Genomic DNA, 16,738 nt, shown 5'->3' with positions numbered 1-16,738 from the left:
AAAACAATGATACATTTTAATGACAAAAAAGTCTAAAAAAAAAAAAAACATTCTAATATTACGGTCCGGTGCATTGATGAACATACCGCTCCCCCCTTCAGCCCTCCTCCTCCCCTCCACCCACCGTTTCCGCAGCAACAGGGAAAAGATGGCAGCCCTCGCCACCCTCACTCAGGTAATAACAGATAAAACATCCATTATACGAGTACTTTCGAGACAAACGCTGACTTGCATGAAACGAGTCTGTTAACAATTACAGTATATTCACGTTAACTGTGTTACCGGTTAGTTTCAACGTCATTTAATGAGAAAATGTAACGGGCCTCGTTAATCGCGTCCAATTTGCTAGCCGTGTAGCGCGCTTTTAATCGCGTGTCTGTCATCATATATGAAGAAAGTGCCGTAGATTTCAGCGCGATTTGTAATAAAATGTTAGTTGCAAGAACATCTAAAGATATCAGGCAATTATATGAATGAGTAATACAGTAAGCGGTGTTAAACTTGTGTCACAAGCTAGCCGCAATACATCAGAACAGCTTAAACCCTGACAACTGTTAAGATAATGTAAATAGTTTTTATATATAAAAATAACATTTCAAAATGTGTATATTTTATTACAAATCAAAGCAAGTTATTAAATATTAATGGAGAACACTGTAATATTCGTTATAACGGTTTATTATCTCACATAGACGAATGTGTTAAACCGCTAACGTTAGTTTAGCTTAGCGGGGATGGGAATTAGTAAGCATTAGAAGGATTTCAACACAGCAGCACTTTCCAAAACAAAGTGTAATGATTTATGAGATCTGGCATATTAATTATTTGGTTATGGATTTATACCTGAATTTGCATGATGGGTGCATTATGCACACAGTGCAATAAATAATCAGATAATAAACCAAATGTATGGTGCACTCTATGGCGTTTATTCAGTGCATATTTTGTATAACATTTGATTTACTTTAATGTGAACAAATCTTTATAAAAAAAATTGCACAATAGTCATGTAGCTAAGTTGGTAACGCATTGCATTGACAGCGCAAAGGTCATGGTTTCGGTTACACACATACTGATAAAAATGTCACTTACTGCAAGTCACTTTGGATAAAAGCATCTGCCAGTTGCATAAATGTAAGTGCATTGAACAAACATAATTTAATTTGTTTACCCATATGCCCAAATAGTGTAAACTACTAGAAAAAAAATGGATTTTATTTATGGATATATTAAAAAAACTGCCATAATAGTCAACATCTATTAGATCTGTAAGAAGATATTATAATATAATAGTTGCTAGATCAGATCCAACCTTTTTGAGAGCAAGGGCTACCACAATGGATAAAAAATCTGAAAGGCTGCTTTTTAAAATAGTCTACTCAGAGCTTTTCATTTTACTTGTTGATATATTTTAACATTGTTTGAAACGTTAACATGCATAAAAGAAGCCGAGCTAATATAAAAATATGTAATAAATAAATCTTAAAATCAAGGCAATTAATAGAATGTTCTTTGGCGGGCAGCTTACCGACGCCGTGCGGGCAACCTTATGCCCAAGGCGCCATGTTTGAAACCACTGTGCTAGACAATACAGTTAATGGAAATTAATGTACAGTACAAAACCGTACATAAGGGGGATTGAAGATTAAACTTCAAGGGGAACTACTTTTTTATCAGTTCATTTAGGAAGTTTTTATTTCTCTCTTTCTTTCTGTTTTAGCTGTCAAGCGGGAACCCTGTATATGAAAGCTTTTACAGACAGGTAAGCTCAAAAGAAAATTTGCAGAGCAGATATTTGTAATTCAATGTATTGTTTCATGATCCAGTTGTTTGTGATTACCATGCACATCTGGGCCCGTATTCTCAAATCTTCTTAAAATCCTCCAGAGAGCTCCTAATTTAGCTTAAAAACTTCTATGTAGGAGTGTCATAGGCTGTTTCTCAATTTCAAGAATGCAATGTCCCCTTTAAAAAAGCAACACTCGTTAAACAAAATCATTCAAAATATTCTTTATTATCATGAAAATACCTGAAACAATCTGAAGAACGGCGATATAAATATTCTTCTAGACATTTCCTGGAATAGCGTTTGTAATGCTGCTACTTCTGTGGCACAATCGGAGTTTCTGCACGTGCGCCCTCTGGCTTTCGGATGTGGCGGCATTTGACCGTAATTCATTCATTGAGAAAACGCGCATTTGCACAATTAATCGTTACAGCCCTAATCTAATGTGTTGTGTGTTATTATACTATGGGTCTGTTGAATGCTTGAATCTGATTGGCTGATGAAGGTTCTGAGGTGTGCAATTATTTTCTGGGAAACGCACGGCGAACATAGTTCCAGGCAGCTCTTTTGACCGCATTACAGCTCGCTTGCTCGCTCGCCCTCTCTCGCTCGCTCTCTCTCTTTTTCTTTCTTTCTTGCTTTCTCTCTCTGTGTCTCTGTCGCTATGTCGCTCTCGCTCTCTTTCTAATAACTTCATTAATAACTGCATTATAATGCTATCAACGGCTCAAGCCTCCATTGCCAGTTTTAATGTGACGTTTTGGAACAAGCAAAAGAGCCGTTGGCTTTGACGCGGAAGAAATAGTCCTGCTCACAATAGCGATTTAAGTACAAAAACCGGACGAATTCCTTTAAATATATCATGTGATTGATTGTCTTGAGTGTGGTAACCGTAGTATCCACCTGTTTCTTGACGTAAATGTGGGCGCCGCCATCTTTGAGCTTTTTTGTTTATGACTTCCAGTGAGCCACTAAAGCTAATGGTAGTCTATTGCGAAGGACACAAGTGTGCACCTGTCATAGCTATTGAACCAGAAATCTCGCACCGGAAAGGAAATACGTCACATCATTTACTTACGCGTTTGAGAAAAAAGTGGATAAGCAGAATAATTGACTCCAGGCCATTGAATTATTGAAAAATAATGCACACCCGAGGTGTAACGGCCACTCCGCTTTCCGTTGTTGCCGCATCACCACGCCGGGTGTGCATTATTTTGCTAATAATTCAATGGCCCGTCGTCAATTATTCCTTACTTAACTCACTCCTAACAATTTTGGACCTTAAGACCTCTTTTAAGGGTTAAGATGCTTTCTGAATTACTTCCTTCTTTATTAGGATCTTTTCTTTGCACTAAATATTTTCATGAATACGGGCCCAGATCTTTGTGGATTATGTATACTTTGGATAGATATATATAGTGGTATTTTGTGGTCAAACCAGCATTTAATGATTTTTGAAGGTGGACCCAGGAAACACTGGGAGGGTTGGACCCACAGAGGCTGCTATGTTCTTGAAAAAATCCGGTCTGCCAGATATCACTTTGGGGAAGGTAGGTATCTGATTTTTTTTTTTACGTTTTCAGCAAGCTTACATTTATCTTTAAAACACTTGGTGTACTGAGATTGTCTTATTGTCTCTTCGCAGATATGGGATTTTGCAGATCCAGATGGCAAAGGTTTCTTGGATAAACAGGTACGCTTGTGTCATATTTAAGGGCAGGATCACAAATTAGACACATTGATATCCACATTGATATCTTTTATTGGTTTGCTTTCAGGGATTTTATGTCGCACTGCGACTCGTGGCTTGTGCACAGAGTGGGCATGACATCAGTCTCAACAGTTTAAACCTCTCTGTTCCTCCTCCTAAATTTGTAAGTCTCCATTTATTCAGCTGTCGATGACTTCTCACTAATATCATTGTTCTTCTAGGCAGTATGATGTCATGAGCTCACAGATTTCCTAATTTCTGTTCTAGAAGGATCACAGCAGCCCATCGCTAAGTTCTGTAACATCATCCAGTGAAAGTCACTGGGCGGTACGGGTACGTTATTTTAGACGTGTCTACATTTATTAAACGGTTTAACTTTTATGAATGTTTATCAGAAAATATATTTACTTTTATCTATCAGCAAGAGGAAAAGAGCAAGTTTGATGGCATTTTCGAAAGTCTTGCTCCAGTAAATGGATTACTGTCCGGTGAGAAAGTCAAACCCGTCCTAATAAACTCCAAACTACCTGTGGATGTCCTTGGAAAGGTAGAAATTCATCCTTTTAAAGCACTATTCGTAGACAAAAATGAAATTTTTTTCACAACTAATGAATCTCTCTACCATTTTATCAGGTGTGGGATTTAAGTGATATAGACAAAGATGGACACTTGGACAAGGATGAGTTTGCAGTGGTGAGTTATTTTATTTGTGATATATTAAACACTGCCTATTTATTGAATGAAACGCATACTATATTAAAAAATACTTTTTTCAAGGCTATGCACCTGGTGTACCGCGCCCTGGAGAAAGAGCCTGTGCCCTCGGTTCTGCCCTCCTCCCTCATCCCTCCATCCAAAAGGAAGAAATCATCAGGTTCGCTGTCTGGCATGGTGCCAGCGTTGCCAGGCAGCCCGCCGCCACCAAAAGACAGCCTGCGGTCCACTCCCTCTCACGGGAGCATGAACTCCCTCAACAGTGCTGGGAGCTTGTCCCCGAAACACACCCTCAAATCCTCACAGGTATGAACGTTTACTACCATTTCAATCCTGATACTTTTGTGATAATTGAGGTAGGAATGAAGTATTTGAAGTTTGCCTGAACTTTGTTTTTTGATTCCATCATCAGCATTCTGTAAATTGGGTGGTGCCAGTTGCAGACAGGGGGCGCTATGATGACATCTTTCTCAAAACCGACATGGACCTTGACGGTTTCGTCAGCGGCCAAGAAGTAAAAGACATCTTCATGCAGTCTGGGCTTCATCAGAACGTCCTGGCACATATCTGGTACCTTTAAGCAATCTCTTAACAATGACTGCTTTAAAAAACGCGCTTCCTTTTCATCACTTTATCTTATCTTTATCAGGGCATTAGCGGACACCAGACAAATGGGCAAACTGACGCGTGAGCAGTTTTCCCTGGCCATGCATCTGATTCAGCTCAAAGTGAGCAAAGGCTTGGACCCTCCACAGGCTCTGACTCCAGACATGATACCCCCCTCTGAACGCGGCACGCCGGGGCCTGTGAGTTAAGCTAAAAGGAATCAAACATTTTTATTGCCTTATGCCTGAAGTATAGTTTGTTTTTTTCGCATACGCATACTGTGCACATGGCGCAAAATTTTGTCTGGAAATTACAAACCCGCTCATGGAACTCAATCTGTGACTCATTTCAGAGGTTGCATTCCCATTTGTTGGCCATTGAGGTCTTAATTAAGCAACTGCGATAACTGGCAACCGAGCTGTCGAAATAATACACTATTGGTTAAATTGGCAGCCATTTCGACAAACAGACATTCCGACATGGCAGGCGCATTTCAAAATAAGAATATCTGGTTATAGCATTGTTGTTCAGAGAAATAGATACGTGAACTTGGCACGTCTCCTAAATATCTATGAATATATTATAGTATTTTTTTAGTACAGTCAAAAACGTACATCTTACTCCTTTAGGGCTGGACTTACACTGCAAATCTTGATGCCTAATTTTGTTGCCTGTATCTAATTTTTTTGACGACCCACTTAGATCACCTTTAAAAGCAACTCGTGCTCGATATCTGCATTTACACTAAATACTTGCCAAAACAATTCAAGGTACACATACCGAACAGTTTAAAGCAAAACACCACCGTTTTTTATATATTTTACTATGTTCTTACTTCAACTGAGACAAGTTAAATACTATGTTCATACAATACAGTTCTCATTTTTTATCCGCTTAAAAAATCACCACGTTTTGTTTTGTGCCACCATACTTACTCGTGTAACTACTCATGTAACAGTCTTTAAATAGGGAAAACATGGAAGTGTTTGGTGGTTGCTTCTAAATTCATCCCTGTTTGGATCCTAAGGAATGAATGGGGCTAGGCTAAATGCTAACACATTCACGATGCGCTGTACAAAAACTAAGTGCACGCATTGAAAAAAGATAGATATGTATTCATTCGTCTAAGTTGAGGTAAGAACATAGTAAAATATTGAAAAACAGTGGTGTTATCCTTTAAACCACAGAAGAAGTAAAATGCTGTGATATGCAATGAACACAGACAAAATGAATATACAAGATTAAAGAGCTTTATTTCTGTCATAAAACTTCATCATTACTCCACTAAGTGGAACCGTCATCCTCCATTGCGCTGCTATGAAGAGTCTTGTGATCGCGGGTGGTGTCCACCTGAGTTGACATCATTTGCCAGCAATGACGCACAACATATTGAGATGGGAATATGCGATCTGTCTACTTACGTTGTGAATGCATGTATCCGATTCATATCAGATTTATTCCCACATATGAATGAGGCCTAAAACCGATTGGAGAATATCAGAATTTATGCACTTTTTCGTGCTCATAAGTTTGTGGCTCATATCCGATCTGTGCCACATGAAGGGAAAAAATTGGAATTGAGTCACTTCAAACATGCAATGTAAATGCGGCCTTAAAGATTGAAATAGTATAACAATGTACCATAAAACAAACAAAAAGATTAAAAACTATCCATAACACAATATAAATCGATCATTTTTTATGGTTTCATATTGAGAAATATGATCGAGACATGTTCTCGAGAGATTTTATTAGATGCACTCTCAGTGGTAGTCGTGTAATCTAATATTGTGTAGTTCTGGTCAATATTCAGCACTTTGCTGTCTCTCTTTCTCTCTTTTCAGAGTCTATCAGGATATATGACACCAGTGAGCTCTGAGATGGCTGCATTGACTGAGATGCGCAGGGTAAAAGTGCCTCTTTTTCCGCACATCATGTACAATAGTTTCTTTATGAATGTCGGTTTTTCGATTGGTAGCTTAGAGCGACGACCAAACCTTTGATGTTATGTAGATTAAGTAGTGTATTCAGTTTTTTACAATACAGCAAGAGAGCCACTAACATGTCGTCTTATTGGTTAACTGTGCCTTTTATAACCCCAGCCCTAAAAATATATATATATCTAATATAATGACAACCATCTTACTTGTTTTCCTCTTTATCCGTATTTTAACGCTGCTGATGTTTATGCCTTTATCGCTGGCTAAAATCAGGCAATAATGTTCAAGTTATGGGTAGGTAAATTCGGAAAAAAAGATAAAACAAATGCTTTCGGTGGCCTGTTAGCAGACACACGGACTGTGAGAAAGCATTTGTGACGGGCCCAGTGCCGTTTCTTGACTTCCCTATGTATTGATCGTAGACGTGGAGGACGAGCACTTCCCAGTCTGCTCCTGTGTGGTGGCTTCTTGATGTTCCTCTACCCTTTTGTGTGTGATATCAGACACAAGATACCACAAAAGCATCTGAATTGATTGTTTGTGGGTTGAATTATAGGACAGCTCCAGTTCGGTGGGGTCTGGAGAGTTCACTGGGATCAAAGAACTGGACGATATAAGCCAGGAGATCGCACAGCTGCAGAGGTAATACAACACGCTGGGATTAAAGAGTCAACTGAGATGGATACAGATGATGTAAAAATAATTGTGGAAATATTAAAAAAATATATGTATATATGAGGAGCTCAGATGCAAAAGCTGCTATGCTCTCGGCACTTATTATACGTACATCAAACAGTTTCACTTTAAATCCGCTACCTTTTGTGTCACAAACAGAGCAGGGTTTACGTGAACACATGATCTCCTGAAAGTTTAGCTTTAAAGGGATACTTCAGCCAAATATCAAAATTACCCGATGATTTACTCACCCTTAAAGAAAAACACCACCGTTTTTAAATATTTTACTATATTCTTACCTCAAATTAATACATTTCTTTTTTTTCTCAATGTGTGCACTTAAGGGGGTTGCACACCGGATGCGCAGCGCCATGCTAAAAAAATCGTACACATTGTTTTCTATGAGTATATGCACACTGGCGGCGACAGGTGGCGCTGTCCGCGGCGCCCAGCTTTGACTTAGGAAGTTGCTCAAATCCCTGTCACGCCACTCACATAGTTTAACATTAAATAACATCATATTTGTCCCAAATCATTAAAGAGTAACTAAACCCTAAACGAACTTTTTTTAGTTAATGATCTGTAAGAATGATGCTTTATTACTGCTGTTCATTGATTTTAGTAAGTTTTTTGACATTTGGGTATAAAGTGTTTCAATATTACAATATATGGTGTAAAAACGTGTGAGTGCTGCCCTCTTCAGGTTGAACGGTGGCTACTGCAGTTGAATTTTCCTATTGGATGTTGGGTCCAAAAAATAACTCGTGATGTAAGCAGATTCAAGCTCACCACGCCCTTGTTACGATCTCACCACACACTAGTTCGTCCCCTCTATCTTTGTTGGGATCTGCCCACTTTTCTTGCATTTTTTTAATATTGCCAGTGGGTGGAGTCACGCTCTGACCAGGGGTTTAGTTACACTTTAACGATTAACATTGGCTGCTAACATTTTTTTGCATGGTATGCACTACGATACCTCAGAGTTGTTCTAGACGCGAGTCGACGCGGCGCTGTGCAACGCTGAGCTGCGCATCCGGTGTGTGACCCCCTTTAGAGTGTACTCACATTATTCAAACCAAACTGCGCTCAGGCGTGTTTGACCCCAAAGCCTGGTTTGTTTGACTAGTGTGATCGCTCTGTACCGTGCCCCCACAGACTTAACATTACGATGGGTTCCAGTGTTAAGAGAACGCTTTACTTCCTGCTTTTTTTAAACAATCGCATCTTCATGACGAAAGCGCGCCCGGACTCAGATCGATAAAAGCGTGTGATTGATTGCATCTGGGGGAGTAGGGAGGGGTGACAACAGCGCTGGTTTGGTTTGGATAATATGAGTGCGCCCTTAATCTTTGTACAGCGCGTCGTGAATGTGTTAGCATTTAGCCTAGCCCCATTCATTCCTTAGGGTCCAAACAGGGATGAATTTAGAAGCCACCAAACACGTCCATGTTTTCCCTATTTAAAGACATGAGTAAGTATGGTGGCACAAATAAAACGGAAAACATGGAAGAGTTTGGTGGCTTCTAAATTCACCCCTGTTTGGATCCTAAGGAATGAATGGGGCTAGGTTAAATGCTAACACATTCATGATGCGCATTACAAAGATTAAGTGTACGCATTGAAAAAATACAAGTATGTATTAATTTGTCTAAGTTGAGGTAAGAACATAGTAAAATATTGAAAAAACTGTGGTGTTTTCCTTTAAGCAATCTGAGATACATATGTCCATCATCTTTCGGACGCACACATTTGGAGTTATTTTAGTAAATGTTCTTGCTCTTCCAAGCTTTATAATGGTAGAAAACAGGGATCAGGGAACCACCTATGACTTTAAACCCCAATAAAGTGCATTAATCTTTCGCAGGGGTAATCCACACGGCTCCAATGGGTTAATAAAGGTATTTTGTGTGTAATCGATGCGATATTGAAAGAAAACTATATTTGAAACTTTATAAACTATTAAAACTAGCAAACCCAGTGAATCTGAACATTTTCCTCTATAGATGTTTTGACCCCCAAACGGTTCTGATATTAACATATGCACGCTTCAGTGGAGGAAAGGTACCAGAAAGTCCTTGGTGGTGGAATGGTTAATAAGTTTCCACTCTGTGACCAATTGTCACTTCCTCTTCCTCCTCACAGTGTCCATTGAACACTTTTATTTTACAAAATCTTTTTTTTACTTGCTTGTTCTCCATGCTGCATAAGTACTCTTGCTTTCACACACTGGGAGACGCTCAGGTAAAACCTGTCACAGTTCTGTTGTGTGTGTGCACGGGTACGAGGGGTCCATCTAGCTTTTCGGTTGCTAAATGATTTTGTGTCATTTTTTTTTTCCAACAGAGAGAAATACACATTGGAACAGGACATCAGAGAAGCAGAAGAGGCCATTAGACACAAAACCACAGAGGTTCAGGTAAGAATGGGAGTGCAACAAACAAAAGGTATGGGGTAGTGGTTAACCAATCACTAGGAAGCACGGTGGCCAATGTAATATTCATATAATGTAATTCGATGGTAGCAAGTGACATATTTATATATTTTTAAATATCTGTATGACAGGGCAGTCATAAGATTTGACACAAGGGGGCGCTCACATATTACACAAATCTCTGAATTCTCCAAATTTGGCATTGCAAATGTATGATAGACAGAATTTGTGACTGACCACCTCAGCCTTCATTCACTTTTATCCATGGGAAAAGATTCAAAATCTGCAATGTTCTGCGAATTTACAGGACATGCAGAATGATCTGGACCGAGAGACATCCAGCCTCCAAGAACTTGAGGCCCAGAAGCAGGATGCCCAAGACCGACTGGAGGAGATGGACCAGCAGAAGGCGAAGCTGGAAGACATGCTCAACGACGTACGGCAGAAGTGTCAGGAAGAGTCGCAAATGGTAAGCGAAAAACCAAAAAGGTGATATAGGCTGTTTTTTACTGCATATAGTTTACTTTAAAAGTGATATGTTGTAAGTTTTTTAACTTTACACATCCATTCTGTGTGTTCAGATCTCATCTTTACAGAGTCAGATCCACTCCCAGGAGTCAGACCTGCTGAGCCAAGAGGAGGAACTGGGCCGGGCCAAGGCCGATCTGAGCCGCCTGCAGCAGGAGGAGGCCCAGCTAGAGCAAAGCTTACAAGCTGGCAGGATTCAGCTTGAAACCATCATCAAGTCTCTCAAAGCCACACAAGATGAGATTAACCAGGTTGTGCTTTTAGTTTTCGTCCATTCTGTTGCATACTCATTGGTTCACCTTATTTTCGTTGTTGCAAACCCTTAAAGGATTAGTCAATTTTCATAAAAAAATCCAGATGATTTATTCACCACCATGTCATCCAAAATGTTGATGTCTTTCTTTGTTCAGTCGAGAAGAAATTATGTTTTTTGAGGAAAACGTTCCAGGATTTTTCTCATTTTAATGGACTTTAATGGACCCCAACACTTAACAGTTTTAATGCAGTTTAAAATTGCAGTTTCAAAGGACTCTCAATCTTAAAAGAGGTCTTATCTAGCGAAAGATTGTCATTTTTGGCAAGAAAAATAAAAAATATGCACGTTTAAACCACAACTTCTCGTCTATCTCCGGTCCTGTGACCTCACGCAATACGTCATCACGTCAAGAGGTCACGGATGACGTATGCAAAACTACGCCCCAGTGTTTACAAGTGTGGAGAAAGACGACCGTTCTGACGTTGTTGTATGTGGAATGATACTAATTAAATTCTGTGTCAGTTTATGGTTTTAAATGGTTTTCAAATGTGCATGACCTTTCGACGTCATTACGCAATTACGTGAGGTCGCGCTGGCTCGTCACACAGCCGGAGGAAGATGAGAAGTTGTGGTTTAAAAGTGTATATTTTTTATTTTTCTTGCCAAAAAAGACAATCGTTTTGCTAGATAAGACACTTATGCCTCGTTTGAGATCGTTTAGAGTCCTTTGAAACTGCAATTTTAAACTACATTAAAACTGTTAAATGTTGGGGTCCATTAAAGTCCATTAAAATGAGAAAAATCCTGGAATGTTTTCCTTAAAAAACTAAATTTCTTCTTGACTGAACAAAGAAAGACATCAACATTTTGGATGACATGATGGTGAGTAAATATCTGGATTTTTTTTTAAAGAAAATTAACAAATCCTTTAAATGCTATTTTTTATTTAATGGAGCGCAAAAGTAGACTCTTAAGTCTTACCATGCAATGATATTTACATAATTTAAGCTTTTGTTATGGTTTGTAAAATATCATGTCTTCAGAAGACTGAGAATGCATTACCTTGTGTTTTTAGTAGGGGGCGATAAACATCAGAAAATCTTCATGTCAAATACCTTCATGCAAATATGGTTTCTAATGAACCTTAAAACAAGTTTTACCTAAAAACGTCCAGAAACAAAGTAGAGTCTTTCTAATCTTTTCATCCCATCTGTGCAGGCTCGCAGCAAACTGTCTCAAATTCAGGACAGCCAGCACGAGATCAGCAAGAGTATCGAGCAGTACAGCAGCACCCTGAATGGGACTCACGGGGGCAGCATGACCAACCTGGCCGACATGAGCGAAGGCTTCCCAGAGAAGGAGAACGGAGGATTCGGGGCCATGGTGAGAGCGCAACTTTTGTGATGTACAATTAGCTTTACACGTGCTCAACAGCTATATTTAGGTGGATATGATGGTTGAAACGGACATCAGAGCAACCAGTTTGTTACAGCGTGTGTTGCATGGTTACTGATGGTTGTTTTAGATAAAGATAGGATGTTAATAATATCATACAGGCCCTTATATACAGCTCGTTTTTTTATATGTTGGGGTAGTATGCATACTAAGTGAGTGTAGGTGCAGCTAAAAAAAGGTGCAGCATTGACATTTTATGCAAACCTGTTAATTATAAATCAATTTCCTCTGAGATGGTAATGTATTTAAACAGTAAAAGGAATATTCCATTTTCTTAAAAGAAAAATCCAGATAATTTACTCACCACCATGTCATCCAAAATGTTGATGTCTTTCTTTGTTCAGTCGAGAAGAAATAATGTTTTTTGAGGAAAACATTGCAGGATTTTTCTCATTTTAATGGACTTTAATAGAGCCCAACATTTAATACTTAACTCAACACTTAACAGTTTTTTTCAACGGAGTTTCAAAGGACTATAAACGATCCCAAACGAGGCATTAGGGTCTTATCTAGCAAAACGATTGTTATTTTTGACAAGAAAAATAAAAAATATGCTCTTTTAAACCACAACTTTTCATCTAGGTCTGATCCAGCGCAACCTAACGTAAATGCGTAGTGATGTAGGGAGGTCACGTGTTACATATATAAAACGAATTAGTATCAGTTGGCATACAACAACGTAGGAACGGTCCTCTTTCAACACATTTGTAAACACTGGGGCGGAGTTTCGCGTTCGTCTTCTGTGACCTCTTGACGTCATGACGTATTGCATGGGGTCACATCACGAATCACGACCTGATCTAGACGAGAAGTTGTGGTTTAAAAGTGGATATTTTTTATTTTTCTTATACAAAAATGACAATCTTTTCGCTAGATAAGACCCTTATGCCTCGTTTGGGATCGTTTAGAGTCCTTTGAAACTCTGTTGAAAAAAACTGTTAAGTGTTGAGTTAAGTATTAAATGTTGGGCTCTATTAAAGTCCATTAAAATGAGAAAAATCCTGCAATGTTTTCCTCAAAAAACATAATTTCTTCTCGACTGAACAAAGAAAGACATCAACGTTTTGGATGACATGGTGGTGAGTAAATTATCTGGATTTTTCTTTTAAGAAAATTGAATATTTCTTTAACTTTTTGACAATAACAATCTCGCTTCTGAATAGTAATACTGTATGTGGTATTCAAGTCAACATAGATAACATTCACACTGTAAAGGGTCATTCACACTATGGATAATAAAAATACTTTTGAAAACTGTACTAAATTAAAAAGAATAGCAGGTCACGCCACCACTATAACAATAAAAATACAACAATCGATTGTTGGGATCACTTTGGGAGTGATTTTTTTCTTTCCAATTAACGAACAATAAACCTTTGACATCTTTTCACCTTTGAAAATATCTGTACATGCGAGTATTGCAATATTTTATTTTATTTTTTTGCAATGCTGTGTCGATTCTCAAAACAAAATAATAATTTAAAGGGGACATTTTACAAGACTTTTTTAAGATGTCAAATAAATCTCCCCAGAAAACGCATGTGACGTTTCAGCTCAAAATACCATATAGATAATTTATTATAACATGTTTAAATTGCCTCGTTGTAGGTGTGAGTAAAAATGTGGGTTTTTTTTCTATGTCCTTTTAAATTCAAATTAGTCGATCTCGGCACTAAATGGCAGTGCTGTGGTTGGATAGTGCAGATTAAGGGGCGGTATTATCCCCTTCTTACATCACAAGGGGAGCCAAACTTCAATGACCTATTTTTCACATGCTTGCAGAGAATGGTTTGCCAAAACTAAGTTACTGGGTTGATCTTTTTCACATTTTCTAGGTTGATACAAGCACTGGCGACCCAATTATAGCACTTAAACATGGAAAAGTCAGATTTTCATGATATGTCCCCTTTAAATAAAAACCACACATGATTCATTGCTGTTGTTTACATCCTAACCATTAGATAGCATTCTTCTTATCTCTGAATGGAAACGATGACAGGAAGCACTAGCATAGGGGTTCGCCACAATTTTTGGCCGAGGTTGTGTTCTTAATGACAGCTTTTCAAAAACACGTTCAATGACGTAAACAATTGCAAAAGCTTTTTTTTAAAGGAAATCTACGACATTAGTTAATGCTGCTAAAGGTAAATGTTTTGTGACAATACTGCATTAATATAACGTTATTCTCCGGTGGTTTGAACGTTAGTATAGTCGTCATTATAATTTGTACGTGTTAAAGTTTTAGACATCAGATATCAGAGAAAATGTTTCTTTGTGTAATGTTACAGGAACAGGTTTCTTTTTTTTCAGTTTCTTTATGACTGTATTATAGTCTCAAACTTACACACTTTGAAATAGTTTTCCTAACATAAGCTCCATAACCTTAGCGTTTCTGAACAGTGGTGAACTTGAACGATTGCTGACTACGAGAAGAGATTGTGATGTATTCCTGTTGACATTCTTTGGTTTCTGAAGGAAATCCCAGCTTGCTTTTCTTTCTCATTCATGCCTCGCATGCAAAGGTGCAATTTGGAAACCCAACACTTTCAACAGAGCTTCCTATGTTGTGGTTGCTGTTTGGAACGAATAGCTGAAAAACTGCACAAAATTGTTGAAATTTAAAGTCAAAGGTTACCATTACAAATGTTTTTTTTCCAAAGCTGTGAGTTTTTGGCAAAATTAGTGGCTGTTTCTTAAACATTATTTTCTGCGTGACAGGTTCGACTGTTGGCGCGCTAAACTATAAAATTAATATGATGAGATTTTTTTCTTAAAAAATAAAAACTGTGAAAAGTCAGCCATGACACAAAATAACTCCGGGCTGGAATTAATCTTGCGTGTCGAGCACCACTTGGCAAAACCTCGTCTTATTCAGGCCTCAAGTCAGTGCAAACAGAAACATTTTTGGATAATAACTGTTTGTTTTTACTGGATACAGGAGGACCCCTTCAAGGTGAAGACCACTGTGTTCAACAGCGCCCCTCAGGAGATGCACACAGACCCATTCCAGTCTGAGGACCCTTTTAAAACAGACCCATTTAAAGGTAAAGTGTTTTGAAATGTGCAGCTTTGTCCGATACATTGACACTGAAAAGGAAGTTAGGACTGGACATATTGTCTGGCCCCTCCCCCTTTTTAATAGCCAATGGCGTTTAGTTTACCCAGCCTGGAATATGATATGATCATAAAAATTGATCCGTTTTGAATTCTGTCAATATTTTGGAGGACATCAGTTTATAGATATCATTAAGATGAACATATTTACATTGAATGCTCTGATTTATATACTGTAGAAGCATAATAGGGTCTGGGATCTGGATTTGACCCTACACCGACATAATACACAGGCTTTTCAACCCAACCGCTAGTCGGTTTTGAAAATGTCATTGAGCACATCCTTAATTGAGTCATGACAGTGCTCAGAAGTCAGTACTTTCCTATTTTATTCAAATTAATGCTTATTGGCGATTCAGGTTAATTTTTAGGCATGGGTGATGGCTACCGTACTAATCTCAGTGTTTGTGTTCTGCTGTAGGTGATCCTTTCCAGAACGACCCTTTCTCAAAGCAGACCTCCACCGTTGCAGGTATTTTATACATCTGAATACATTAGATCATGCATGTAACTTATAGCCTATGAGAAAGTCTTAAAATGTGTTACGTGGCTGTTTTTGATATTAATGTCATTAAAGTCTGTTTAAAGTACTTTCACTGTTTATGAACACAGAAAAAACATGTTGCAAAGACTGAACTATGTAGTACTGAATTTTGGAGTTACACAATTTTTCCCCACATTTCTATGATTGTGATTATTTGGGCGGGGCGAAAACAATCCCGCCCCTAACACAAACGCGAGCATCCATTCAGGTTGTAGTGGTATTTGAAAGTCGAAAGAGATGGCATCTTTGAGAGTGGGCGTGGTTTCAGCATCGACAGCGGACACGCCCCCAGTGTTTGACTCATTTCATTTATTTAGCGGGTTTATATTCATTTCAATTCAAAATTGGGTGACAAAATTTAAATATTCAAAAATGGGTGGTTATAATCAATTTTTTCTGTGATCTCACAAACCTGGAGCACATTTAAAGGGATAGTTCACCCAAAAATTAAAATTTTGTCATAATTTTTTTCACCCGTATGAGTTTCTTTTTTCTGATGAACACAAATGTAGATATTTTGATAAATGATGGTAAGCACACAGCTGATTGTAACCATTGACTTCCATAGTAGAAAAAAACAAATCTGATGGAATTTAATTGGCGATTCTTCATTGCATAGTATCCCACGGTTTGGTTTGGTTTGGGTCAGGTCAGCTTACTTTTGGGGGCTTTTCCATTGGGTGCATTCCCCGATATTTTTTTAGTACCACCTCGGTTGGGGTTCCAAGCAACACGAGCTGATACCAAAACGTGACACAAAAACACTATAGTATACTAATTGGTCTGAGATAATCGTCACTACCAGCATCATCGCTATAATGTAAAAGATTAGCTTTACCTTCATGCTAGCTTGCGCTGTCTCGAGTAAACTTGTTGTCGTCTGTGCTTTACTGTAAGTTCCCAAACTCCCTTTAAGCTATGAAAAACATCCACAGGTTGAGAATCATTAACACCATAATTTTTTTTCCAGACTTGCAG

General features: G+C 38.4%; 1 protein-coding gene across 6 annotated transcripts in view; it reads left to right on the top strand.

The window, feature by feature from the left end:
* The first annotated feature begins 127 nt into the window (after positions 1 to 127).
* Positions 128 to 16,738, top strand: part of eps15l1a (epidermal growth factor receptor pathway substrate 15-like 1a) — a 33,090-nt gene continuing 16,479 nt past the window's right edge. For 5 of the 6 annotated variants that reach the window (XM_065244893.2, XM_065244887.2, XM_065244910.2 and 2 more), the window contains exons 1-20: positions 128 to 175; positions 1,721 to 1,762; positions 3,247 to 3,336; positions 3,432 to 3,479; positions 3,565 to 3,660; positions 3,765 to 3,830; positions 3,919 to 4,044; positions 4,131 to 4,190; positions 4,275 to 4,517; positions 4,624 to 4,781; positions 4,861 to 5,017; positions 6,662 to 6,724; positions 7,314 to 7,399; positions 9,641 to 9,673; positions 9,776 to 9,848; positions 10,171 to 10,332; positions 10,445 to 10,642; positions 11,866 to 12,030; positions 15,041 to 15,146; positions 15,638 to 15,688. In XM_065244893.2, coding sequence (XP_065100965.1) covers positions 149 to 175; positions 1,721 to 1,762; positions 3,247 to 3,336; positions 3,432 to 3,479; positions 3,565 to 3,660; positions 3,765 to 3,830; positions 3,919 to 4,044; positions 4,131 to 4,190; positions 4,275 to 4,517; positions 4,624 to 4,781; positions 4,861 to 5,017; positions 6,662 to 6,724; positions 7,314 to 7,399; positions 9,641 to 9,673; positions 9,776 to 9,848; positions 10,171 to 10,332; positions 10,445 to 10,642; positions 11,866 to 12,030; positions 15,041 to 15,146; positions 15,638 to 15,688 — 2,050 coding nt within the window. In that variant the 5' untranslated portion in view covers positions 128 to 148. The remainder of the gene's footprint in view (positions 176 to 1,720; positions 1,763 to 3,246; positions 3,337 to 3,431; positions 3,480 to 3,564; positions 3,661 to 3,764; positions 3,831 to 3,918; positions 4,045 to 4,130; positions 4,191 to 4,274; positions 4,518 to 4,623; positions 4,782 to 4,860; positions 5,018 to 6,661; positions 6,725 to 7,313; positions 7,400 to 9,640; positions 9,674 to 9,775; positions 9,849 to 10,170; positions 10,333 to 10,444; positions 10,643 to 11,865; positions 12,031 to 15,040; positions 15,147 to 15,637; positions 15,689 to 16,738) is intronic. The other variant, XM_065244902.2, reaches the window with a different exon arrangement.

Source organism: Paramisgurnus dabryanus, chromosome 24 (genome assembly GCF_030506205.2).
Source record: "Paramisgurnus dabryanus chromosome 24, PD_genome_1.1, whole genome shotgun sequence".
In the NCBI taxonomy this organism is placed as follows: Eukaryota; Metazoa; Chordata; class Actinopteri; order Cypriniformes; family Cobitidae; genus Paramisgurnus; species Paramisgurnus dabryanus.
This window is presented reverse-complemented; position numbering and strand designations above follow the sequence as displayed.